General features: G+C 29.8%; 2 protein-coding genes across 2 annotated transcripts in view; one reads left to right on the forward strand and one right to left on the reverse strand.

Moving 5' to 3' along the window:
- Positions 1-212: 212 nt before the first annotated feature.
- LOC124355199 (nucleolar protein 58-like) lies at positions 213-16,311 on the forward strand. Its single transcript, XM_046806207.1, has 7 exons — positions 213-217; positions 2,426-2,561; positions 6,570-7,139; positions 9,736-9,843; positions 11,448-11,591; positions 14,221-14,355; positions 15,337-16,311. Exons 3-7 carry the CDS (start codon positions 6,591-6,593, stop codon positions 15,421-15,423), a joined length of 1,023 nt encoding a protein of 340 aa, XP_046662163.1. The 5' UTR covers positions 213-217; positions 2,426-2,561; positions 6,570-6,590; the 3' UTR covers positions 15,424-16,311.
- A 4,840-nt stretch (positions 16,312-21,151) lies between these two features.
- LOC124355200 (phosphatidylinositol glycan anchor biosynthesis class U protein-like) overlaps positions 21,152-25,653 on the reverse strand; it is a 30,771-nt gene continuing 26,269 nt past the window's right edge. The window contains exon 7 of the mRNA XM_046806208.1: positions 21,152-23,549. Within this exon, the coding sequence (XP_046662164.1) occupies positions 23,439-23,549 (111 nt within the window). The 3' untranslated portion in view covers positions 21,152-23,438. The remainder of the gene's footprint in view (positions 23,550-25,653) is intronic.

Below are 25,653 nucleotides of genomic sequence, written 5' to 3' on the forward strand. Positions count from 1 at the left end.
ACAGTAATTTGAATTTATTCTAGTTATAATAACGTACTATGTTTATTATGTTCTTTTTTAGAAATATAGCGAATATAAAGAGTGGCTAAAAGGATTAAAAGATCAAGTAGAAGATGATGGAGTAAAAAAGTGATTTAGAAGCGCTACATGACTTTTGGAGCAACCCATCACTAAACAAGGGAGAACAATTCTTGCGTGACTATATTCTTAATAAAAAGTAAGTTCATAGTTAAATATTGACTAACTATCAAAGATTGTAGAACAAGAGTAACAGGGTTTGACATGTATCATTATGTAGTTTACACAGAAGTGTATGAATATAAATATGGACATTACACATCACATTACATATTACATTACTTATAATAAATCATTTTTCACAAAGGCATAATTTCTTAGGCATTTATAAATGTTTAAAGGTCTTGTATTATTATTATTAAATGTGAACAGAACGCTAAAAAAGTAAAGCCTGATTTATGTCATTTTCTAGAATATATTTTTCAAGAGTTAGTAATTTTTTATACAAATAATTTTTCATTAATATATTTGTAATTAGTAATATATTTCTTAGGTATTTATTTATTTAAAATGTGCTTATACAATTGTCAAACTTAAACAGAACAGAACACTCAAACGTATGGTTCACTTAAAATTTATAAATTTAAAGCTCTTAACCCTCCGACTGATAATAAGAAAACTCAGGATGATATACTGGTTTTTGTCTTAGCACAGCATATTTTTCAGAAATTTTTAAAAATATCTGCTAAAATGTTAAGTAATAAATGTTAAATATAAATTTTTGGTTAGAAACCAGAGAAAATTTTAAAATAATAAAAATATGAACTTACTAGAGTATTGGTTTTTTATTTGTACATAACTTAAAAAATGTGTATTATAAATTTTTTGTTTCCTAAGTTCTACTCCATATAGCTTTCACATGATTTAAAATAGTAAGTTACTGTAACTGTACAAAATATACACAGTTTTGTAGTGAAAAAAATTATAACATATATGCACTTATTAACAACAAAAAAGTTTTTTGATCAAAATGTAAAGTATGTATTACTTTTTTGGCAGTACGCATATCTATATTAGTGTTTGATGAATTCTTTGGGCAAGAGGAATATCAAATAATGATGAACTGATAGTCACTGTCACTATTGATTTGTTCACAACCCAACTCACATTCCTCCTGTTCATAATCATCCAGACTACCTGACAACAAATCTGAAATATGTATATGAAAAAAATATCATCAGGTACTTCATTTGCCGATATGTCACTTTCATCATCAGAACTAATATTTTCATCATCCAATAGTTTACGTATATCATTTGAAAATAGATGATCGCCCATTTCACAACATAACAATCATTTATAAACAACTAGCCTACATAATAACCTAGCAACAGTAGCAACAAAGAACGGCTATGCTGTGCAGCGCGCCACCAGCTGCATAGTCTGTCAGCTGTATGCCGTACGGCATTTGGATTGATATCGGCTGAAAACGAGTAATATTACAAATGTAAAATGAATTTGTATTTATGAGTAGAGGATTCGACAAGTACAAGTTATGTCTTCATATCTTAAATGCTTTTGCGTAATAATAGCAGATTGCTGACCAATGGCTTTGGTGTCTTTATCAGTTCACAAGCGGTATTGATGACCGTCTGTGCCGTCGGTCATCATCAGTCAGAGGTTGTTATAATTTTCAAAAATGCTAGCAGTTTATTTGCAGTTTTTTGTGTTCTGAAAGTTGGATATTGGCAGTATAAAAGCTTATAGGTAGCGAATGGAGGTCTGAAACAAGAGAACCAATCATTTCCATAACAATCAATCAAGTAACAATCAGTTACTTCAATCAATCAATCAATTAATTGAGATGAAGTAACAATATAGGATCGTTTTTTTATTAGAATCTTATAGGAGTCTTTATAGTTTAAATTTGTATCAATCATATGAATAAATCTGACGCAACTTAAAATGCTCTTTTTTATACATTTCTAAATGAAACAGATAAATATGATAAATTGAAACATGTTGCAGTTTGAAGGTTCTGCAGTAAGGTATACTCTAAATGTGTATTAGTTGAGTATTAAATTATAATAATTTTCTTTTAAGTAACTAACCATTATATTAGTCCCATTGGGACTTAATAACCAACAAAGTTGGTAACTGTGTGTTTTAACCTGCTTTAAATCAAATTAAAAGTACATTTTTCATTGAGATCTAATCCTACTGGTTATATATTTTTTTTTATTTCAAATTTTCCCAAAGTAACATTTTTTTAGAATTTTGAGGAAATGGTTATGACTATGTTTGGTGCCAAAGGTTGTTCTGTTATTAATATTGTTAAAATGTAATTGTAGTTAAGTTGTTTTAGCCAGCAACAAGGTTAAATTTATATAATTTAATTATTTTCTAGGTTCTTGGATCCAGATGATGATTTTAATGTTGAAAAAGAAATAGAGAAGCTAGAAGAAGAAGAGAAAGAGATTGAGGAACAAGTTAAGTTTGAACATAGTTACAATTGCCGGTTTGAAAACCCAGAGGAAGAATTTGTAAGTTTTTATAAATTGTATAAGTACGGTATAAATATTATAGATAGTAGATTTGATATCTAAATAATTGTAATAAATAAATAATTCACAAGAAATATTAAAATAGAAAGTTTTAGCTATTTATGTATCCAATGTATCCATTATCAGTAATGTAGGACATGACAATAATTTAACCTAAAAGATCATTGTTAAGTTTTTACTTTCAGAAACTAATTTAATTTAAATAATAATTACAATTCATTTGATATAAATAATATAAAATTTAATGATATTTATTCAATTTATATTAATAAATAATTTATAGTTATTAATTATGTATATTAATTAATTTATGCTACATATTATAATATTTTTATTAATCATATAAAAACTGAACATTCCAAAAGATTTTGTTACAAATGTTTAAAATTAAAAATTATTTCATATCCCAAAATCAAATCAAAGTACAAAAATACTAATTTAAAGAAAAAACTTGTTATTTCACAGCTGGCATCTGATTGGGCCACTCCGCTGTCGGATATTTTTCTTTGTTATTTGAAGAAACTTACATATTATACATTGTTGTAAATATTATTAAATTCTCTATAATTTAGTGGTATTTAACCCTTTGAGTGCCACAGGTATTTTCTGAAGGCATATGCATAAAGTGCCACGCTGTTTTTCACATATTTGTAAGCTTTTGGGAAAAAGGCTGTTGTAAAATAACTACCAAACAGATTTCCATCATTTTGTTGTTGTTTTTTTTTCTTATTAAATGCAGAATATGATACATATCGTTACAAATAAAATTTGGTTTATAAAAATATAAAAATTTTAGTATTTATAAAAAAAGTTTTTTACTTTTGTATAAAAAGTTAAGTTTTGACCTAATTTGTGTGTATACGGTATTTTTAAGATTTTTTATCTTTATACCATGATAAAGGCCATATGATTCTAAATAAAATCCATGTGTAATATCTTATTCTAGAATTTTAAAAACATGGCATTATATGTATTAACAAAATGCTACCCGGTACCGACATTTTATAAACTGTACTTCATTTTTCAGAGTTTAGAAATTACTTAGTAATGATGTAGTTTTCCCAATAAATCTAATAAAACATTAATACAACACAAATAAATATGATTAGTAGATTTAGAAACAAATACTTGCTAACATATTTACATAAAAGTTTACATTTACTAAATAATAACCCTAATAATATTTACACTGAAAATTCACGTTTTTCGCTTGAACACAAATCAAATCATACATTACTTTTGTAAAGAAATACAGTAAAATACTGTATAAGTTACTATTTTATTTTGTATTTACTCAAATGCTTGGTTATCGGCACATAAACAACAAGAAAGGCCGTTACGCAACACGGTACTCGTCCGCTACGTCGCGTGACTGGAAGACAGAATCATCGTACAGGTACTTATCACAGTCCACTATTTTTGGACGAGTTTTCCCTATCAGAGATAAAAATAAACTTCATTATAGTTCCTTCTTCCATAATGAATCGACAAATACTCGATGAGTCATACTTCCTATCTCCAAATCGTCTCCAAATAGACACACGAATGACCTGACATTTTCGAATAATGAAATGTTGTTCTTATAGTTTTAATTTAATTGATTATCGTAATAACTTGTAAATTCGAAAATAGGTTAAATAAAGTCAGTTGTTTTTAATACTGTAATTTATTTTGTCCCCGATAAGGAAAACTCGTCCAAAAATAGTGGCTTCTTGATAAGTACTCAAAGAACGTAAGTTTCGCAGATAAAATAGTAGAGAAAGAACATAAAACTCGTATTTATTGATAGTTTGGAACCTAATGAATACAGCCGTCTGATTATTTGGCAAAAATAATCTTGTACTATATAAAATATTATCGAAATACGAAACGTCAAAATTGGCGACGCTGGCACTTTATGCACTTTTCGTACCGTCAAAATTAGCGACGCTGTGGCACTCAAAGGGTTAAGAAATTATTAAGTCTGTAAGGTTAAACAAAATCTCATTTGCACAAGAAATATACTTTTGTACATGTCTTACACGAAGAACTATATATATAAAAAAAAAAAAAACAATATGTCATTAAAACACAGTAGCTGGAGGAAGTTGTAAATAGGTAAAATAATACTAAAAGGTAGCAAAAGATGTTGGAAAGAATTTTTATAAAAAATAACTAAATCACTGTCAATGAAGTGATTGATAAAATGTTTAATATATTACGATTAGACAATATCACTAGATGTAAAAATATGCAATAAACAAGGATAACAGTACTGTCAATAGATATTTTCATTAGCAGTTCCAAAAGTAGCCGTATGAAGGCAGTAGGTACAAAGCAGAGATCAATGATAAACCAGTTGTTGGCGATCCGTCTTAAGCGCCAGGCTCCACATTGAGGCAATTGGAGGCGAATCTCAGAGAGAGAGAGAGAGTTAAAAGAATATCTTTAAAATTGTATATAAATCAACTCAAATAGTGTTAAAAATATACAATAATACATCTTTTAACACTTTTGATGGATTTTATTTTTGTACAATGTACATTTCGAGTTCAATGAATTCATCATCAGATACTTGAACCTACAAGTACCTGATGATGAATTCATTGAATTCGAAATGTACATTGTACAAAAATAAAATCAATCAAAAAGTGTTAAAAGGTGTATTATTGTATACTTATGTGAAAGACTTTTCAAGGCTACTTCTCTAATACAAATAGTGTTCTTCTGTATCTTGAAAATTTCAGATATGACATGTTTGCCAGATCTTCAGAATATATTAATTTAAATTCAAGTACAGTAAACTTCCATTAATCCGGCACAGTCAGGATTTGAGACGTGCTGAATTATTAAATATGCTGGATAATTCAATACATATTAGAAAAATAATGTAGACTTTATAAATAAGCAATCAAATGTAACTATTTATTAGAATATTTCTTTTGAAAATGAAAGATACCAATTTTATATTTAATATTCATTGAAGAAATAAATTTATAAATCAGAAATTATGGTATGTATCAGTTGATAGCCTACTGACATACTAGTATTTTGATATTCATAAATTTAATGGTAAAAATATCAAGAACAAAATCAAATTGTAGCCTACTTAGTTCCAGTAATAACAGCTATATTTTTCAAACATAAATCAATAAATTAGCCTATATAAAATAAGAGGCATAAGACTCATACTAGTGTGGAGTTCCAGGGACTCTAATGGAAATTTAAATGTAAATAATTAAGGAATATAAATTTTTAAGTGGGCCTAGGCTAATTTACATTACAATGTATGTAACTATAGATTAACTTGAAAGTAGTAGAGTGCCTAAACTCAAGGACATTTTTAAAAATTTCATTAGGTTACATGGGTATGTTGAATGTTTTCTAGAGTCCACTAGAGTAACTTCTTTTTCTAAAACAGGTATTGATAACATCCTCATCAACCGACTACAAAAAACTTAATTTATGACCTAGGGCCATCAGATCATCAGGCTCTCTTTCTTGCAATGATGGAGACCAACAAATGTTGTAAAAATGAGAAAGTGAATCAAGCCCATACTGTTAATTTTTTCAAAACAAAATACAAAAACAATTTTAAATGCTCTTAGTGAGGTCCATTGGAATGTTCATGAGTACATGCACCCTCAAGATGGTTTTAATAGTTTTTTTACTATTTATGTTGATCTTTGAAATTTCTTTTCCTTTAAATACACATTCTAAAAAGATTAACAACAGAACCGGAAAAACAAGGATACTTTTATGCTTTAAAATTTCTAGCGCAAGAAAGGACAACTTAATAAAATTTGAAAACAAACTTCTAATCCATTATTTCTACAATACTTTAAGAACTAAAGAAAAATATGTAGATCAGTTTGTAATAAAGCTAAGAAACTAGTTAATTGTAAGTTTATTGAATCCTCAGAAAATAAAACCCTCAGACAGTAAAATAAGTTTATGTTCCATATATGTTCTAAATTAATTTATATTATTCATTTGTCTTTTTTTTAGTTGCAAAAATACCCAAACACTATGAAAAAGGCTACAGGGAAGAGGGATAATGACACAGATGGTAATGATTCTAGTTTGAATAACTCGCAAACAGTTAAGACACCAAAAAAGATGAAGAAATTGAAAGAAAATGTAGGTGATAGAGAACCAGTGGAAGTTGATGAAATAGAAATAAATAATAAACTGACCAAAGTAGTTAGTAATAAGAAAGTCAGTCCTAAGAAACGGAAAATATTGGAAGACAGTACAGAATTGGAAGATCCTGCTGATGTAGATTCATTGAAGAAGGTTAAGGAGGTTATCAACAAGGAAAATCGTAAGTCTCCTAAGGGCAAAAAAATATTCAAGGAAGATTTAAATGAACAGTCTCCTAAGAAAAAAAAATTAGATCAGAAAGAAGAAAATGAAAAACCTACACCACAGAAAGAAGAAAAGCAGGTCAAGCGCAAACGAAGATCAAGACCTAGAAAGAGAAACTCATTAGGTACAGATACTCCGCAAAAACCTGAGAAAACTGATGAAAACAATGAAGTCAGTTTGTCTAATAACAAAGAAAACCCATCTGTCAAGGTGAGTTGAGAAAAAAATTTTGAATTGGTTAACACTACTGTACATAGATTTAGTTAAAATGGTTTGCATATTTTGAATTTCATGTTTAAAGCTCTTGTTAATCAGAAATGATTGTGTCTGTATAAATCTTACATTACTTGGAGAGTTGAAAAGATTAGGCACAGTTCATGTCTTGAACTTTAGCTTGAAGTTTGTATGTATCTTCTTAAATGTTGTGTGGCAGACAGTTACTTTGCCCCAATGAAGGATCAAATTGGGATGTAAAATATACTGGTTGATGGAAGTCTGCCATATGGCCAGGTGTAGGTCACATGCTGGAGTCCTGCGAGTATTCTGACGCCCCTTTAATTAACTACTTTAATAATTGGCATACAATGTAGCAATTTATATTGGATACGATGGTAATTTGAAATCAGTCTGAATTGTTTATGCAAATGCAAAAACAAAGTTGGCACACATCATAGCACATAAACATATTTAAATTTTGTTATTAATGATCGATGATTTGAAAGAATAGTAGGATTTTGGAGATTTGTTACAAAACAGTATAACACTTACGTTTCAAGGATTGAAATCTACCCTCTTCGTCAGGTGTAAAAAATGTCCTAAGACATTAAAAAAACAAAAAAATGTGGCAGTGGACTGCGGTTCAAAGTTATAAAAATTATTAAGTGTGGTACCTGACAAATTGCATAAGGTCCAGACTGGATAAAATGAACCAAGTGAGGTCACTGCACAGGAGTTAAGATCACAATGCGTTACATCCGAACTAATGAAGGTGAAGCAGTTTTTTTATAAATTACAATAATAGCAAATGTCCAAAATCCTAGTATCCTTTCATAAAACATGTGTTTTTGTTTGTACTATGCTTGTTGTAGTTTTAAAACATCTGGTACAAGAATGCCAGTTTTACACCATCCATGTCTGACTTTTTATATCAATGTAGCAGACTTTTGTTATGGTTTTCTTGTCTCTTAATGTCTGAAGGATGTGTACAATCTGGTCCATTGAATGAAAAATTGTTGTTATTATATAGGAGAGTCTTAACTTATTTTTGAACAGGAATGAATATACTTCATACTCTTCCCATGTTCATAAGCATAACTTATAATCATGTTAGTTAATGAGAGAAAGAAAAATAAGCTTATTCAAACTAAGCCCTGGCGTATCCTAATTATCGGCAGTACACAAATAACCGATGGCTAAAACGTGTTTTACCATATTTAGTGTTTTTAAAACCATAAATAGATAACCTAATTGACAGATTATCATTTTTTGCAAATAATATTGTGATTGCAGTTAGTGTTTTCTTTATTCATGTTAGCACAGCGCTGCAAGTTTGCTATGTGTACTTGCGGACAACCACTGATCAACAGTACACAAATTACTGATCCCTGAAATTGTTTTTATTGTATTTTAGATACATGAAAAAACATGGTAGATAGATAAAATAATTAACAAATTATCATACTTTGAAAATATTTTGCTTGCAGTTTGTATTTTTTTTGTGTGCAATGCCACGGATCTGCTACAGCTATGCATGGATGTCACCTATTCGCTGGAAACAAATAAATGATCTCAAATTTTTATTTACTATACAATTTTTAGTTGTATAAATTATGCCCTCTATAAAATATGTTAAGTTAATATATTTGTATTTTTTAAGAAGAGTGGTTTGAAAATTCTTAAATATTTAACAACTTTAAATGCCTTTTGTAAGTAATACCAAACATATACTTTCAAATTTTTGGAGATCAAAGGCATATATTATAATATATTAAATTAAAGTAGAGAGTAGGGGGTATGACTTCTTAAAATAGAGCTATTTCTCTTAAACCCTGTGGATCCATTTAAAATATAGTGGTATTCTTCTATTGCTGTTTAATATTATCAGACAGTCTCCAAAGGTTTAAGAATGGGCAAAATTAGATTGGTGATGATTGATTAATAAACTTTTTATGATCATTAATCAATTTTTTAAGATTCAAAATTGGATTCGGGATTTGGAAATTTTGGATTTGCCCATCACTATTCAGGAGGTTCTAAAACTATGTAATTCAATGTTACTAGATGAAATATAAAGAGTGTACGAAAATAAAATAAAAACATGTCGCAAAACTAAGTACAAAATGTGTTGAAGAACCAAAAAAAAATCCCTAAGTACATCATTTTTGACCAAGTATTGCAATTGATCCACTGAATGTTATGACTTCAGTATGAATTATTCGGTGGTCGGTCTTATTGTTTAATAACAAGAAATGTTTCTGTAGACTCGTACACACAACTTATTGAAAAATGGTTTGAAGCATACATATAACCTTTGGGAAAATAAATAGTGTGTAGGTTATTACTGTCTTGATGAAAAGAAAAATTATATTCATGAATATGAAGAGACTATTTATGGACTGTTATGATAAACAAAGAGAAATCAAGCCTTCCTGTAGGCTCAGAGCCTCTGGCATTTTGACATTGACTCAGGCCTCATGTAGTTTAGTCTGCCGGTGTGAGATTGTTTAATACAGTGGCTAGTATACAACATGTTAAAAGGTTTGTGCCATATTTAAACATTTATTTTGTAATAATGGTCTTTTTTCAGGAACAACTTTCGTCTAGTTCATTGGAACAAAATGTAAAGGAAAAATTGACACACCGAAATAGGAGACGAAGTAAAAAGTTGAAAAATATAAAAAAGATACTTGCTGAGGTAATTGAAGTTTATTACATTTTCTTAACTGTTACTGTAGTACATCTATGACACATTCTAAATTTACAGAGCATTCTGTCTGGCTGTTAATTAAAGCAATTTTTATACGCTGTGAAATCTAAATTTTGTAATTTGTCCAGGAATGAAGAGTTACTACAGGAAAAAAAAAACTGTTTTCTAGCTTTTTTTACATTGTATCTACAGAATGTATAAAACATAAAAGCATAAAACAAATATATTTTATTGAATTTTTATAAAGTTATGCTTTTGTATCTTATGAGTCAAATGGGACTATATCACCAACTTTATTCAAAATGCTGTGTTAGCTTTACTTTAGCCACAACCATTAAGAGAACACACTAATTAGCTGCTGGCTGTGTATCTCTGGCTCACCCAGCTTATAACATCTAGGTAAAGTTTAAAACTGTTATTTAAGATTCTGTCATCATTTATATTCAATATATAAATTTATTTTAGTTACATATTATGTTTGACTTACAACCATTACACATTGTCTCAATTAGGTATATCTCGCTTTTTGTTTACTTACTTTTCTTTATTAGTTTATTTTGAATCATCATGCTTTGCGTTTATTATTATCTTTATTTATAGTAACTGTATGTAGCTAAAGAAATGTTTTTGCTCTCAGATATTTTCAATGCATAATACAATACAGTAGCTCTTCGATCATCAATGAGAAATGTTTCCGTTTCAATTTTTTAAATCTTAAACTTGGCTGCTGCACACCACTTCTTTTCCCACATAATGCTGATGGTTGTTCTGCTGATTGTTGTTCCAAGTACTTTAGGGCAGTCTCGAAGGCATCCTTTTTCTTCTTCACCTGACTCTTATTCTTCAGCACTAGCTTGTTGCACGATGTCATTGATCTGCTCATTTGCGAGATCTTCATTTGTAACACTGGTTACATCCATTCTTCAACGTCAGAAGACTGGATATCACTTTCAATAGATTGCAGATCGCTAACTTATTGTGCAGTGTGTGACTCAGGAGTGTCTGCAGGCTGGTGTCTGGATTAGGCTTGGACAAAAATTGTTCCATGATTTTTGTAGAGGGGTTGTATTAACGTTGTCCCAAGCTTGAGCTGCTGAATAAATTGTATCCTTAATTTTTTTACTTTTCTTTGCTTCAAAAAGATCACAACCCTCTTCTGTTTTCTCTAATAATGTACTGACATATTTCGTTCATTATATTACTTTGAAACACTTAATAATAACAACCCAGTCAATTGTTTGTATCAATGGAGTAATGGGGAGCTAAAAGCATAGCTTAAATCTCACCACGTTGAAGTTCAGACTCAACAAACTAACTACAGGTAGCTGGCACACCGCTCACCTAGAAGCACAAATAGACATAATCAGATGATGCGGGGGGTCGGATGATCCTATATCGGATAATCAAGGTGCTACTGTGCCACATAAACATTAATTACATACTATATGTTAATTTTAAGCTGGAATCTAATATTCCAACAGTGAAAGAGATAGTTGTTATCCTTAATACATTTTTCATTTCACTATTCTGTTGGTTAAGGAGTTAATAACCAGTGAAACCACCTTTCATAAATCATGGTGGTTTATTTTCAGGAACCTGGAATATTAGAGGTAAAGAAAGGAAGTAAAATAAGAAAATTAAGACATAAACAACTATTAAAATTATTAGAGCTTCAAAAGCAACAGACTGAAACAGTAAAAATGAAGGCTAAAGACTCCAAAAGTGACGTTTTAGAGGTAAAGTAAGCTATAATATTTTCATTGCAATATTGTTTTACATTTGAGCTTTATTACAGAAAAAAAAACATTTTATCTACTAAACACAATCTTTACAACTCACTTACCAATAGGTAACTAGATAACTCCTATGCTCTTCCTAATAACACGATCCTGCTTTGCTTTAATTGTTATTCAATTGTAGGATTTTAATGCTAGATATAAACCTGTTCATGGTTTGCAACAATTTTTTCTCTAAAGAAATCTCATACGTTTTACTTTTTTCATACCTTAAGCGAAGAGATCTCTTGTTAATGCTTTAACTGCAGACTCAATCAATGTGTTGCATCTTCTCAGTGTCTATAGCATCTCTTCTTGCTTTATTTGAGTCAAACACGATATAAGGTCAACTGAACTAGTCTTTGTTCAATTAAGCTCTACTGCTAGTGTTAACTCCTATGGAACAGTAGCATTTTGTTTTTACCCAAATATTGGTTGTACTGCATATACTTTTTATCCAAGGGATTTCTGTCTGATTTTAACGGCACTTTGTTGACAATAATGTTCTTCTTATTTTGTTGTCCAACTATTCAGTTCCTTTATCCCTTTTAGTGCTGGAGTATAATAAAAATGTTGGTCCGAAAAATGTCTGTCCGAAAAATGTCAGATTTCTCTCAAGGTACTGTTGAAAAATACCATGCCTATTTCAGTGATTTTGTAATATTTTACTAAAACATTCATTAAATCAAAACCGTTTTAGATCATCGGCTCTTAAATTTTTTACAGATAATTTGTTTAATTAAAACACAAAATTTGCATACACTGCTAATTTATCGTATATAAAAAATCACACAAATGGTACTTACCAAACATTTTTTTTTCAGTTTCATATGCAAAATTGCACTTGAAAAAAACTTTCCCAAAACAACTGATACTACAATATGCAACAACTGAAACTGTAAAGACAGCGGTAATTTTAGTGTAAACCTACATTTTCACTTTTACTCGTAGGCCTAATCTAAACTCATGAGATTCCTAAAGGTGTAGGAAAAGTGGAATTTTTAATATTTTGCATAACAAACCTTTTTTAAGACATTTTGTATATATCGAAAAGTAATTAAAAAATTATTTATATCTTTTATAAGGCTTTACTTTTGGATATTTCTGTTTTACTTTTTGTTTTTTCACTTATAATGACAAACAAAAACCTAAATTTAAATAAAAAAAATTAATCCAACTGCAAATAAATGCTCCTTGTTTCGTTTCTCAAAAATAAAATAAATAATAGTGTATACTTTAATTCAATAATAAACATTCTACATAGTTTTGAAGGTGTGCACAACTAGCAAAATAGTGCATGCCATTATATGAATTTCAACTGCCAGATCTAGAGTTAAGATCAAGTAGCTATCTTGAGATATTTCAGCCTAGCCATGGAGAACCACTTTGAACCATTACAGTTTCAGTTTATATCTTTTGATTTAACCCTTTTAGTGCTACAGCGTCTACGTTGTAGACGCTGCGTTTATGTCTAAAAGTGCTAGCGTCTACGTCGTAGACGCAGCGTATTTTTATATGTATTGGTTCAGTTTATTCAAGTTACTGGCTGCAAACGATGACAGTTCATCCAAAAGCCATAGAGTAACAATATTTGTATATTTGATTGCCGACGACCAGCTGATTATACGTCTTCGACGTGAAATAAAGGAAGGTCAGTTCGGATGTTTACGTTGCGAGCGAACTGACTCTGTGCTTTGTTTACTTGGTTTTATCTTATTTTATCCATTAAATTGTGTTATAATTGTGAAATACTACTTCATTAGTATTCCAAATCTTTGCATTACTTATTTTTCATTTGTGTTTTCCATGTGTATTATATTTTACTAAGTTACAAACTATGTCTAATAAGAACGTTGCGGGTTATGACGAGTTACTTCACCTTTTTTATAGTTTTATTACTGAATAAAGCAATTATTTAGGTATAAAAAAGTGTTAACTGTGCTTGAATTTCTTCTTTTATAAATAATACTAAAGTTAATAAAGTATTTATGCTAATAATAGTAAGTGTACTACATTTCTCTTGAGCGTTTCAAACATTACATGTAGGGCAAAATTTGGCGCAGACAACATATTATATTTTTCATCCACACTTCTTATTTGTTGTGTAAAAATAAAATATATGGAATTTGTTTAGTTTTAGTTGCTCTTTCCGATGGTAGCATCAGAAAAATAATATAAAATTGTTTACATACTAAAATGTATGCCAAAGTGGAAAAAAATTATAAAAAAAAATTTACTTTATTAAGAAAAATTTTTTATAACAATCCAAATATGTACAAATGTACTTTTTTGTATTTATTTCTGTTTATTGGTTATTTATCTTCAATACAAAAAAAAGTAACAAGATATGACCTTAATTAAGGAAATAGTAAGGAATTTACTAAAACTCTGCATTTATGCCCTAAAATGCTTAGCACTCTTGGGTATGGCAATGCGCCAGACCCCTTAGCACTAAAAGGGTTAAATTGCCTCTCTACAGTGAGGCAGAAATATCTCATGGTTGTAATTGTAGTAGGAATGTTTTTATTCAGTGTGAACTTATAATATTAAGTTTAGTCATTTATAATAATTAACAATTCTTTTTTTTCAGGAACCTGTGACAGACGAAAAAGAAAGAAAGAAAATATTACAACAACAGCTAATGTTAAAAATAAAAGAGCTCCAAAACATACAGTCTCAAATTGAAAATCTGAAGACCAAAAATCCTCCCAAAAAATATGTAAAGGTAACAAAAATCATAGAATCTTTATTAACCCTTAAAGCACTGAAAATTTAGCTTAGATTCAATTAGTGTGTATTTGGAGTTTTTAAAATTCATTTATGCAAAAAAAATTCTGTTTCTTGAAAGAATAATTAATAAAAAAAATATATTTTTAAAGCTCTAGTGGTCTACATGCTTTGAATGTAGATGTGCTGTACGGTTATATTTGTATATTGCAATCTGATGAAAAAAGTCTTTATGTAATGTAGCAGCTGGAACTTTAAAGTTTATTTTCATAATTATTGTTACACTAGAGCAGCCTGTACCAAAATAGTCCAATGACAATTGGGGTTATGTTGCTAAATACTGCTGACCTACTGTGACGTGGCTAGTCACTACTCCCTGTTTGCTTTATATGTTGTCTGCAAAACATGAGTGAAAACAAACATATGTAAATTTGTTTATGGTAACAACTGGTGGTGTCTGTTTATTGTAACAGATGATGAGACTAATTAGTAATTTTTCATACACATAAAAACTGGCAACAGCGTTGGGTGCGAGTGTAGAGGGGGAATTGAGATGCACCATTCCACTGTCAGACTGTATTGGTGCGGGCTGCTAGAGAAATTATTAAAAAAATAAGACAATTTTTTTGTGTACATACAAATTTTAAAAACTGAACAATATTAACCCATATTATCCCACTGGTTTGTACTACATCCGATACCTCAGTATGGTGTCTAACTGTAATTAGCCAATGGTAGCAATACTCTACAGGTAGGTATGAGTTAAAATATTATTTACAAAAAATATGGATTCTATTGTACATTGATTTTTGTAATATCTGTTACAGTTTTAGTAGGCATATTATGTTTTTCTGCATCCAACATGTTTTGTATTTGCTGCACTACATAATAATTACACCGTTTGTAATACATTTAATTTTTCCCCATAGCTGTTTTTGTACAAACAAATCTTGAAAATGGATTCTTTTGTTGGTTTTAGAACATACTGCAGCAGCCATCTAATTTCAAATTGACTTCAGTTAAGAGGAGAAAGAAGAGGTTGCGAAGACAAAAATCAGCTGCATGAAAAAATGGAACTAATGATATCAAACAAGTATAGAGCAGGTGTTTTATTACTATAAAAATCTATTGTTTTTAAGGGAATAGTAATTCTAAACTCAGGAATGGGCACATTTTCTTTACTAACTGTTTTTATTAGTATAAAAATGTATTAAATATTTTAATTTGTTACATTGTTTTTTTAAGTTTTTTATTAGTAAGAATAACAGGATCATTACACATTTTCATATTATGTGTTACCAATTTTTAGAATTGGTAGATCTCAAATGAAATGAGTAACAACAGATCTGCAATATTAATGTGCTATAATGATATTGCATTTACATAAAATACACAGCATAATTAGATTAATATACTTAACAACAGCTGTAGTTGAAAGAAACTTATAAGACCATGAACGTTTATATTTAAAATGAAAATTCCCGTTAAATTACTGTTTAAATTACCTTTTACTAAAAAAGGTTCTCTGGTTACTTCACCTGGCAGATTGAAACATGTCCATGTTACAACTGTTAGTTAATCATATTCAGTCTCCACTCATAGGAGTATACATTAGATTTTTTATTTTTTAGACAATCCTTAATTTAAAAAACTAAATTCTCAAAAGTAAGCAAAAAAATTAGATTTTACTGATTTACAATTTGTCTTGCGGTCAAATGCTCTTAATATGATATAGACTTAAAAAATTAATAATGTTACATTTCAGTACATTTTATAAATTTTGTAGTAGATCCTACAAAAGTTACAAGAGTTGTACAAGTGTCTCATGCAGAAAATAACTATGAATTATTTTGTTTAGTTTATTTGTGAAAAATGTTTATCCAATTGTATGCTATAACACAATGAGGAAAAAGTGCTACCACTGTTTTATAGAAATAAAATATTTTTACAAGAACTGTTATTTTTTAAATTTGTATTCCCTTTTACGTTTTTACTTATCCCTATTGCTGCTAAATGAAGTTGTCTTGTTCATCTTCCAATTGATCACGGCAATATACAAACACAAATTGGATGTTGGGTGAGGAGAATCTGAAGGCTAGAATTGAATCCTGTAATAATTAGGGCAGTATTAACAATACAGATTATTTTTATTAATCTGCTGCCAAAGTAACTTTAACTATTTTAGAAAGAACTGCTCTTTTTCCAACAGGAGAAGATCTTCACTGATGTGAACTAAAGCTTTATTTAGGAGTACCAAGACCTATGATTCGTGAGGCATATAAGACTATCCTGGAAGAAATTGTGCACTGACACTGAAAATGTGTATTCGGGTATTCAGGAGATTGTTGAAGGTAGCTCTCATACCAAAGCAAGATATGATCTGGGCTGAAAAACTTAGTTGCAATATTGGTATAGGAGGGGTTCTTCTCTCGGTGCACTCACTGTAAGCGAATAAGCAATCATATAATACAGGGAAATCTTGTGACTCTGCCTTGTACTGATTGGTGTGCAGAATAGAGGAAGTATTAGTGGCTAATAAAGCGACTTTGAGTGTCTTCTTGGACACTGAAGGGGTTTTTGACAAAATGGACTGATTGTTGATGCAGGTATGGAACATGGCATCAAAGGTAAAATCTGTGGATAGACTAAGACTTTGCATTGCACACAGTAAGAGTGGTTAGAACCTCCCCTCTTAATCAATGCAAGGACAACCAGGGTGGTGGCCTCTTTCCTTGTATCTTGATGCTGTTTGTCAGTTACCTGTTTCTGTTTTTGCCGAAAACGGTTTCACAACGATACATCATTGTTGCCCAATAAATTTCGGGTAATGTAATATTTTTTACGGATTAGCGCACACACACACACACACACACACAACACACACACACATATATATATATATATATATATATATATATATACAAATTTGTAGAGAATTAACTTCTCAACTCAAAAAAACAAACATTTTTGAGCTTTTTAATTTTTATGCTTGATTACTTCAAAGATTCTTTATTTGTCATTTGCTAACAATTCTGTTACAATACTTAATCAGCATTGAAACAATACAATTAGTAAAATAAAATTAGCTTTAAAAGAAAGATAAAATTTGACAAAGTAAGATTCTAATGTTGTTTTATATCGGTAGATCAGAAGAGAAATTACATATACAGACTACAATGTTCATTAGAATTATGAAAATTTATTTTATGTGCACAGCATAAAAAACTATTATTAAATTATAAGAATATATTCTTAACTATAAGAATATTTTTCCAAAAATTCTATTCCAAGCAACAGAATTAAACAAAATATACACTGTGAATATAATCAAAGAATAACATTACTTTGGTCCAGTTAAATAAGAATATTAAAAATAGCAATGAGTAGTAATAGTAAGCAGATAATACAATAAATAATAAAATCATTAATAGCAGAGTATTAAAATCCACAAAGCTTTAAAATCCTGAAACTCATTTTAAAACACCTGGTAGTATAAGTTTTTTCATATTTATTTTGTGAAACAGATGTTCCGTTTCTCTAAATAACAAAGATAGAAAAAAGTATACTACTTTATATATAATTTTTCACTTTTACAATGCTCTGAAATGGCTTGCTAATTATAAGTGAAATAACAATCTAATTGAGGATTAAAGGAATGTTTGCGTTTTCATCATTTGGATATTTAACAAGCTGTATATTATTACAACAAGGAAATCTTACTGATTTTTTGTTTCACTGAACGATGGCAAAAGTCCGGAAAAATCCTGTTTCCTTCACAATCCTTCCATCATCAAAAATAAACTTCAAACAAAGGGTGTGAAGTCAAAAATTAATGACCTTAAAACATTTTGGACAACTGATTTTAAATTACACCAGAAAGTTTAAAATCATTCATTGTGTACTTTTAAAATAAACATTTCATCTAGATAATATTATGTGTTGATTGTAAGCTAAATTAGTAGTGTTGGGAGCAGTGCATGGGTTAAGTTGTTGCATTGATAAAAACCTATTGTATTGGAGCAATAAGTATTGTAAATGTTGGTACCATACATTCAGTATTTCATTTAAGCTTTCTAGTGAAAATGAGAGTTTAATAGTATAAAAACTATTGTTATTATACAGTAACTTGATCGAAAATTGAATAAAAAGCCTTTATCATCAATGTACAAATAACCTGTCACAGACGAAGAAGGTTTTTTAACAAAAAACAATTAACAGTGAATCCAGATTTCAGTTTTATTTATACTGTACTGTAAATGGCACGAATAATAACAGCACTTTATATTTTGTTGGTAACGCTAAAAATACTCAATAACAATTTATATTACATTTTTATATTATTAGAGCAAGCTATCTGACAATAGTACCACTCAACAGGCACAACTTCCCCATTTTATACATTAACACGAAATAATAATGCAAATGTATGGCAGGTTTTTTTTTTTTTATTTACAAAACTAACATTTGCCAGCTCAGCAGTTTAATCACTAGTATCAATTTATTACTGCAGATAAACAGACTTTGCTACATGTTTTACTCTGCAGTACTAATTTCACTAGCCGCCTTACAAATATGTTGGCTTTATCAGCAATGCTATCTAACAAGATTATGACAGATTTGGGCCAATAGCCTAACTCGTTAATGTATTAGGCTTTGTTGGCAGATTGGACTGAGACATCTGATGTCTACACTTAATAAGAAATTGTAATTTACTAGTGGTGTGTTAACCTATCATTTTTGGTTCAAGCCAAGTTGAAATATTCCTTGATTTTTTTTCTCTGAACATGGTTCATTACAATATTGAAGTTCAATAGCATGTGAATCATCGAGCTTCGTTACAGTGTCAACAATTAAGATTTTTAAAACTGATAACTTCATGTTAAAGATAGACTTACACATGAAATAGTACAGTTTGTACTATTTTCATAAAATCTATGGGTTGTAAATAATAACATTTTAATAAAAGTAGTTAATTTTTATTTGAGAAGATTCAGACTTTTCTAATAAAAACGTTTTTGATAATAAAAATCTGTAATAAATGTGACTTCAAAAAACCAATACAATAGAGTATTAAAGCACCCAACATAGTGGACTGAAAGTCTTCAAAACCAATCCAACAAAGAAACTTTATGATACCTATGTATCATATGATAAAATGTTATATGATAGCACTCAGTATGTTTAAAACATTGTTAATTTTATGATTTTATTGTTGCCATCATGATTACCCATATGACCAATGTAAGGATTTTAATATTTAAAGTTTTGACCCCTCGGTTAATAGGGTTCTTCCTTGGACCAATAGGAATCTATCAAGTTTCCTGCCATGAGGGGGTTTCTATCAAGAGTTATCTATCACTCAGAAGGAAATTAAAAACATGATTTTGAGGAACTGTTGGGTTCTTACTTAACCCTTCCAACGCGGCCAACGCCTGTAGACGCGGAACTGCCGATGCTTTAGACGCGGATAACGTCTACAAACGCAAAAGCTTATTTTTGAAATGGCGAAGAATTAGTTGTTAAAACTTCCGTAAGAGAGCAGGTCGATGTTCCTTTCGACTGTCGGGACTAGACAAAACGCTTTGTCACCGTTGGTGGACGTTGTACCTGTATCTACTCGGGTTGAAAGCAATCGCCGCCATTTTTTGTATGGCCTGTGACGCGGCATACGCCTACAGATGCGTTCGTTTCATTCAGCTGTTCTACGTGTGTGTTGGTCGTATGTTGGTTATATTGTTAAACAAAGTGTTTTGAATCAGTCCGTTGTTACTCTAATAGTGTTTTAGTTTGTTTTTACTAACATTTAGTATAATTTTTTGTTATAATGGCTAATCCAGATGATCCAAGTTTTGACGAATTTGTTAGTAATATTATCAACATATTTTTGGTATATTATGTGTGATTATTTTTTCAATTATTTGTTTTGTATTTTATACCAGTTTCACCATACAAGTCCAGTTTATTTATTCTAAATAAATAAGGTTTATAAGTACAATATTTGTTTCATTTCCCTTGTAGGCTATATCGTATAAATAAGTTTGTGTTGAATTTCATATTATTACATTTCAAAATCTTATAATGAACTTATTTATTTTTATGTACTAATTATACAGTAACTTCAGTTACAATTTACTTATTATAAATAACCTGTATAAATGTAATTTAATCTGTCAAATAGTGTTCCTATGTACATTATCCTGCAATGCAGTTTATTCAAAATTTCAAATGTTTTCGTGCGTATAAAATTCTCAAAAATATGTAATATTACATGTTTATTATTTTGTCTTATAAAGGTAATACCAAGGAATATAAAACAAAAATTAGCATTGGAAAATTAAAAAAAAAAAATTTATGTCTTAGCGTTTGACAGTAATTTATATTAGCGCTTTAAGGGTTAATAGATGAATCAACTACAACTACTATCCTTGAATGCTAAACTTGGTTAAAAATTTTTCTGTTTTTTAGCTACTGGCAATTTTACATATGAACATTTTCAAAAAGAATTTTTTTACTCGAATGGACAGCGAGTGTCCCAAAAACTGATATTTTCTCTGGAAGCCAAAATCCAATTTTTGAGCAATCACTACTCCTTCCTATACTATATTTGAGGGAGAAAATAAAAATAAATCATATAATAACTAGGCAATTAAACTATGTATTACTAGTAATTTTGTTTGAAAGATACTGTTACCCTGTACGTAATTATATTAGTCTTAATGTCTAGATATTACTCATCATCAGACGTTTCCATTAAAAATACTATTCAGGGAAATTCAGATCAAATGAATAGTTGCTCATTTGTAACAAAAAGTTTATTTACCTACAAATTCTTATATTTACACAATCTTATGTCTATAAAACGTGTGTAACAAACACAATTTACAACTACCTAAAAAGTAAATACACAGCTGTAATGGTATTTATTTCTCAGTTAGTGGTTTTCAGAATATGAGCAGGTTTTGAAACATGGACACGCTTAATCTAAACTTGAAACATTTCTAAAGTAGAACTGGGACAATGGTTTTCTGATCTCAATAGTTTATTATTAATAGTCAAGAATCAATGAAACTTCTAACTGGCAAAAGTTGGTCCTGAGTTTTCCCAGGACAGATTGCTGAGCCAGAGATTCGCAAAACTGAGATTAAAATTTAATCTTGCTGAATTAAAAGTCAAAAATATCTTAACCTAAAGATTACAATGAGACAATTCAGGCCACCTTTGATCATGTTTTAATTATAGTAAGTAATTTTTGTAGTGCATTAGAACTATGAAAATAAACATTAAATTAGTAACCACGTAATATTTTGAATGAATCTAGTAAAAATGCCAAATAACAGCTGTTGTTACCATATGCACATGATATATTAGGTAAGATAAAACATTACTGGGATTACAATATAACAAACTATGCAGATACTGTAATCGTACAATCCCAATTTGTTGGTTCTGTCATGTTTACTGCTGTAAACATTGTAAATAACCTATTAATTTCCACATTTCCAAGTTTTGCAAGTTAAAATTGTATTGTTTTATTGTAATCTGGATTAGTAAATGTGTTTTTAGTTACGTGTCAAAAGCAAGAATAAAAGTTAAATAATTTGGATTATTTTTACTTTAGCCACATTTCTTAAAACAATCTACAACTAATTTTAACAATTTCTTACAATAGCCCTTGTTTATAGCTGGAGGCATTGCTGTTAGCCCATTCAACTACTAGTGCCTTTTATGAAATTTAAAAAATTTCGACCTTTCTAAAATTTAATTGTTATCTTATTCTTAATATAATTTTAAGCATTTCCTTTTGAAAAAATAACAAATATTGTAAAGTGCCTACAATAAAAATTTACCAATAATTATCCATATTTAAACACGTGATAGTAAATGCTTTTTTTATTCATCTGTTAAAGTCAGTTACACTTTACAAATGTCATGTTACGTGTAGAAGCTTTTGTTTGTCTGGGTTTGTTTTATTGGGATTTTAATCAACTACAGTAAAATGCCATAATTTATTATACCATAAGAGTGTTAAATGGAAAGCTAAGGACTTTGATTTTGGTCTCCCTTTAAATTTAGGTTTTCTCTACACTGGCCTTTAATACTTCAATTGTTACTGAAAGCCATTCAATATTATTAAATATTGGAGAGAAATTTCAGAGGTACTTATAAAAGCAGATTCACTATCCGACCAGAGTTTCATATTTAAACTTTAATCTAAAATGGATTGATAGATTGGAATATCTTTCAATGACTACTACTTATATCAGGATTGTTTGAAATGCCATTTAAAAATAATATGCTCATGGTGTCCGTTTGTCAAAATGAAATTGTGTGTGAAGAGGTTACTGCTAGTCTGATTAATACTGAGAATTACATTTTGTTTTCAGACAATATTTTTTCTTGGATCGGTTGATATACTTACTTTTGTGAGTATGCTCACCATATTAGAAGGAATGGCAGTGGAAGAATTAAAATACTTGTATTGTTGCAGACTATGAACAATTAGGTAATATGGAGGTTGACCAGTACAATTCTCACGACACTACAAACTGACTGCTACCATTGGGGTAGGTAGGCAAGTCAGTACAAGGTCGAATCAGGTAAATAACAGTTCAGTTGTAAAGCCTGCCATGGAATCTGCATCTAGGATTGTTGCCAACCAACAAAACTGAAAATCTGTGGTTTCATACCTCACATTGAATTAAGCCCAAGGTAGCGATTTTTATGTGTGAAACAAAACTTAGGTAAAGACTAATCCTCAGGTTATGGAGTTACATTATGGAGCTAAACAGAAACTCGATTTTAATCCCAACATTATTTAATTCTTCGTTTATCTACTTTTAGTTCTAGAGTTCATTAAATCTGACTCAGAAATCTGCTCTAAGAACTTATTAGATCAGTTTTGAGAGTTAATTATATTTCTTATTCAGATACAAATGTTTTGTTTCACAGTTCATAAAATGCAAAAGTCATTGTTTCACATCAATGAAGCATGTTCTTACACTTATAAAACGTAAACTAGTGTGCCTCGGCACTGAACACTTTGGTCTGGCGATCATCTCAGCCTTGTAGTCAGTTGGTGGTTCACTCGAGGACAAGCTTAGCCTCCTCCCCGTCGATAACTCTCTTCAGCCCGTTCCTCAGAGCAAACTCTCGCTTGATGTAGGCAAACAGGATGTCCGTTATTAAGAATATCTAGAAATAAAATAACAATCTTAGTGGAGTTGTGAAGACTATGTCCTTCAATTTTTTGCACTTAGAATACAATTATAACTTATTTACTGGTTCAAAACAATAAATGAATATATAGGGATGTGTCAATTTCACAACCAGAGAATCAACTCTTAGCAATGTCACAATGTCAAAACACCACTTCCGATAACTTTCTTACTGATAGATTTAACCCTTTTAACCCCGGCCATTAAATCAAGTGATATGCCAGAAATCCCAAGCCGTTTTCAGACAAAATGTAAGGGTTTTGTAAAAAATTCATAACTCAGTTATTTTTTAAGATATTTAGGTAATTCTTTTTTTGTTTTACTTCTTTATACATGTAGCTTACAGAAATATACAAATAAAATTATTATTTTGAAAGCAATTTTTTTTACATACATATACATATATAAAAAATAAATAAAAATGAAAAAATTTCAAGTTTGATCATGGAAACCATATAGATAAAAAAATATTTGGCACAAAAATACCCATTTACTTTATGATATATTTAATCCTTAATAAAAGGAAACAAAAATTATAGGCCTACCTTATTTACAAGTGGAGTAACATCAATTTTTGTAAAGCCGTGTAAATTTTTCTTTTTGCCATTTCTGGGCAAGGCAATGTAACAAGACCTTTGAAATTCACAGTAATTAAAATAAATATAAAACCAAAGTTATTTCTGACAGAATAACTAAAACTGTTCATAATATAAATTTAAAAAAAGTTTTAAAACAGTATTTACATCACTACAAAATGTAAATTTTCAAGATATTCATCACTCAAATCGTCGTCACTAATCACATCCACACCATTTGCAACTAGGTTACTAATTAGTGTATTTTCACTTACGGGAGACTTTGAACGATGTCTTTTACTCATTTTGAAATCAAACAAATAATAAACTAAACTTTAACTGCCGTACTTTACACTGCTTTAACCTAAAACTGTGAAGAAAACTGAATATTCACAACCACGTGATATACAGCTGTCTGCAACAAGCGTGAGCAGTCAGTCGAGACGAACTGCAATTGCTCAGTCACAGACTGACAAAATACGAAGTCAAACCATTACAAACTAATATATTTCGATGCAAAATATCTTTGTGCACAAGTCTGTGGAATTTCAAAGCATTTGGTGAAATAGGTGGCCAGTAAAGTAATAAAAAGTGCACGTCCGTACTATACGGACGTCGGGAGTTGACGCCATTTTTACGACGTCCGTATAGTACGGACGTCGGGGTTAAAAGGGTTAATTTCAAAAATGTGTATACCTAAAAATATAAGATATTTCCTGCTTACACCAATTATAATTGTTATGCACCAAGAACGGGAGATAATATTAGATAGGGCTTCTTATCCCTAACTTCGCCTGGTGAAATGAAACATATTTACTTGATAATATATATTAAAAAATGGGAAAAAACTTTAATTTCTATAATGTAATTCAGATAATCTGAAACATCAAAAAGGCACATCCTGAATAATTATTATGCCCCAAGTGTACTAATGAAATATTCTTAATGTATTTTTAATTCTATTTCAACAGTATTTTCTAATACAGTCTTATAGTTTTTTAAAAGTTAAAAATCTAATTGTATTAGAAATTAAAACATGTACACATATTAAAAATTAAATCAGTATCTTTAATTTGTTTCTAAAAAATTAATCAGACATAGTTGAAGTCACTGAATTTTTAAAGAATTATTACATAATTATTACTCTATTATCAATATTGACACTACAAAATTTATCTGATATTTCCTTTTTTTGTAGTTATTTACAGATCTAATCGGGAACTGCTCACCATGTTACTTGAGGCTAGCATCAGGCGATTGTTAGTATGCGTTAATCTCACCCATACCCAAAAAGGGTCTCGAACCTGGGTCTCTGGGGTGACAGGCTGAGATATTCACTCACCTATTACTTAATTAATTTACAATGAAAGTAAGTTATATTCGTAGTCACTTGGCTTATTCCAGAATATTTGTTAATTTGGAATTTGTTCAACTATTTGATAATAAATTTAAAATTATAGCTTACTTTATGATTAATTATTAAACTATTCCAACTCAATAATTCAA

This window comes from Homalodisca vitripennis, chromosome 2 (genome assembly GCF_021130785.1).
Source record: "Homalodisca vitripennis isolate AUS2020 chromosome 2, UT_GWSS_2.1, whole genome shotgun sequence".
Lineage (NCBI taxonomy): Eukaryota > Metazoa > Arthropoda > Insecta > Hemiptera > Cicadellidae > Homalodisca > Homalodisca vitripennis.

Bases quoted from the DNA above. Each gene is read 5' to 3' on its own strand.
- LOC124355199 (XM_046806207.1), top strand. From the start codon at position 6,591: ATGAAAAAGGCTACAGGGAAGAGGGATAATGACACAGATGGTAATGAT. The intron at 9,844-11,447 runs GTAATTGAAGTT...GTTTATTTTCAG, and splicing joins TAAAAAAGATACTTGCTGAG to GAACCTGGAATATTAGAGGT. The intron at 11,592-14,220 runs GTAAAGTAAGCT...CTTTTTTTTCAG, and splicing joins CCAAAAGTGACGTTTTAGAG to GAACCTGTGACAGACGAAAA.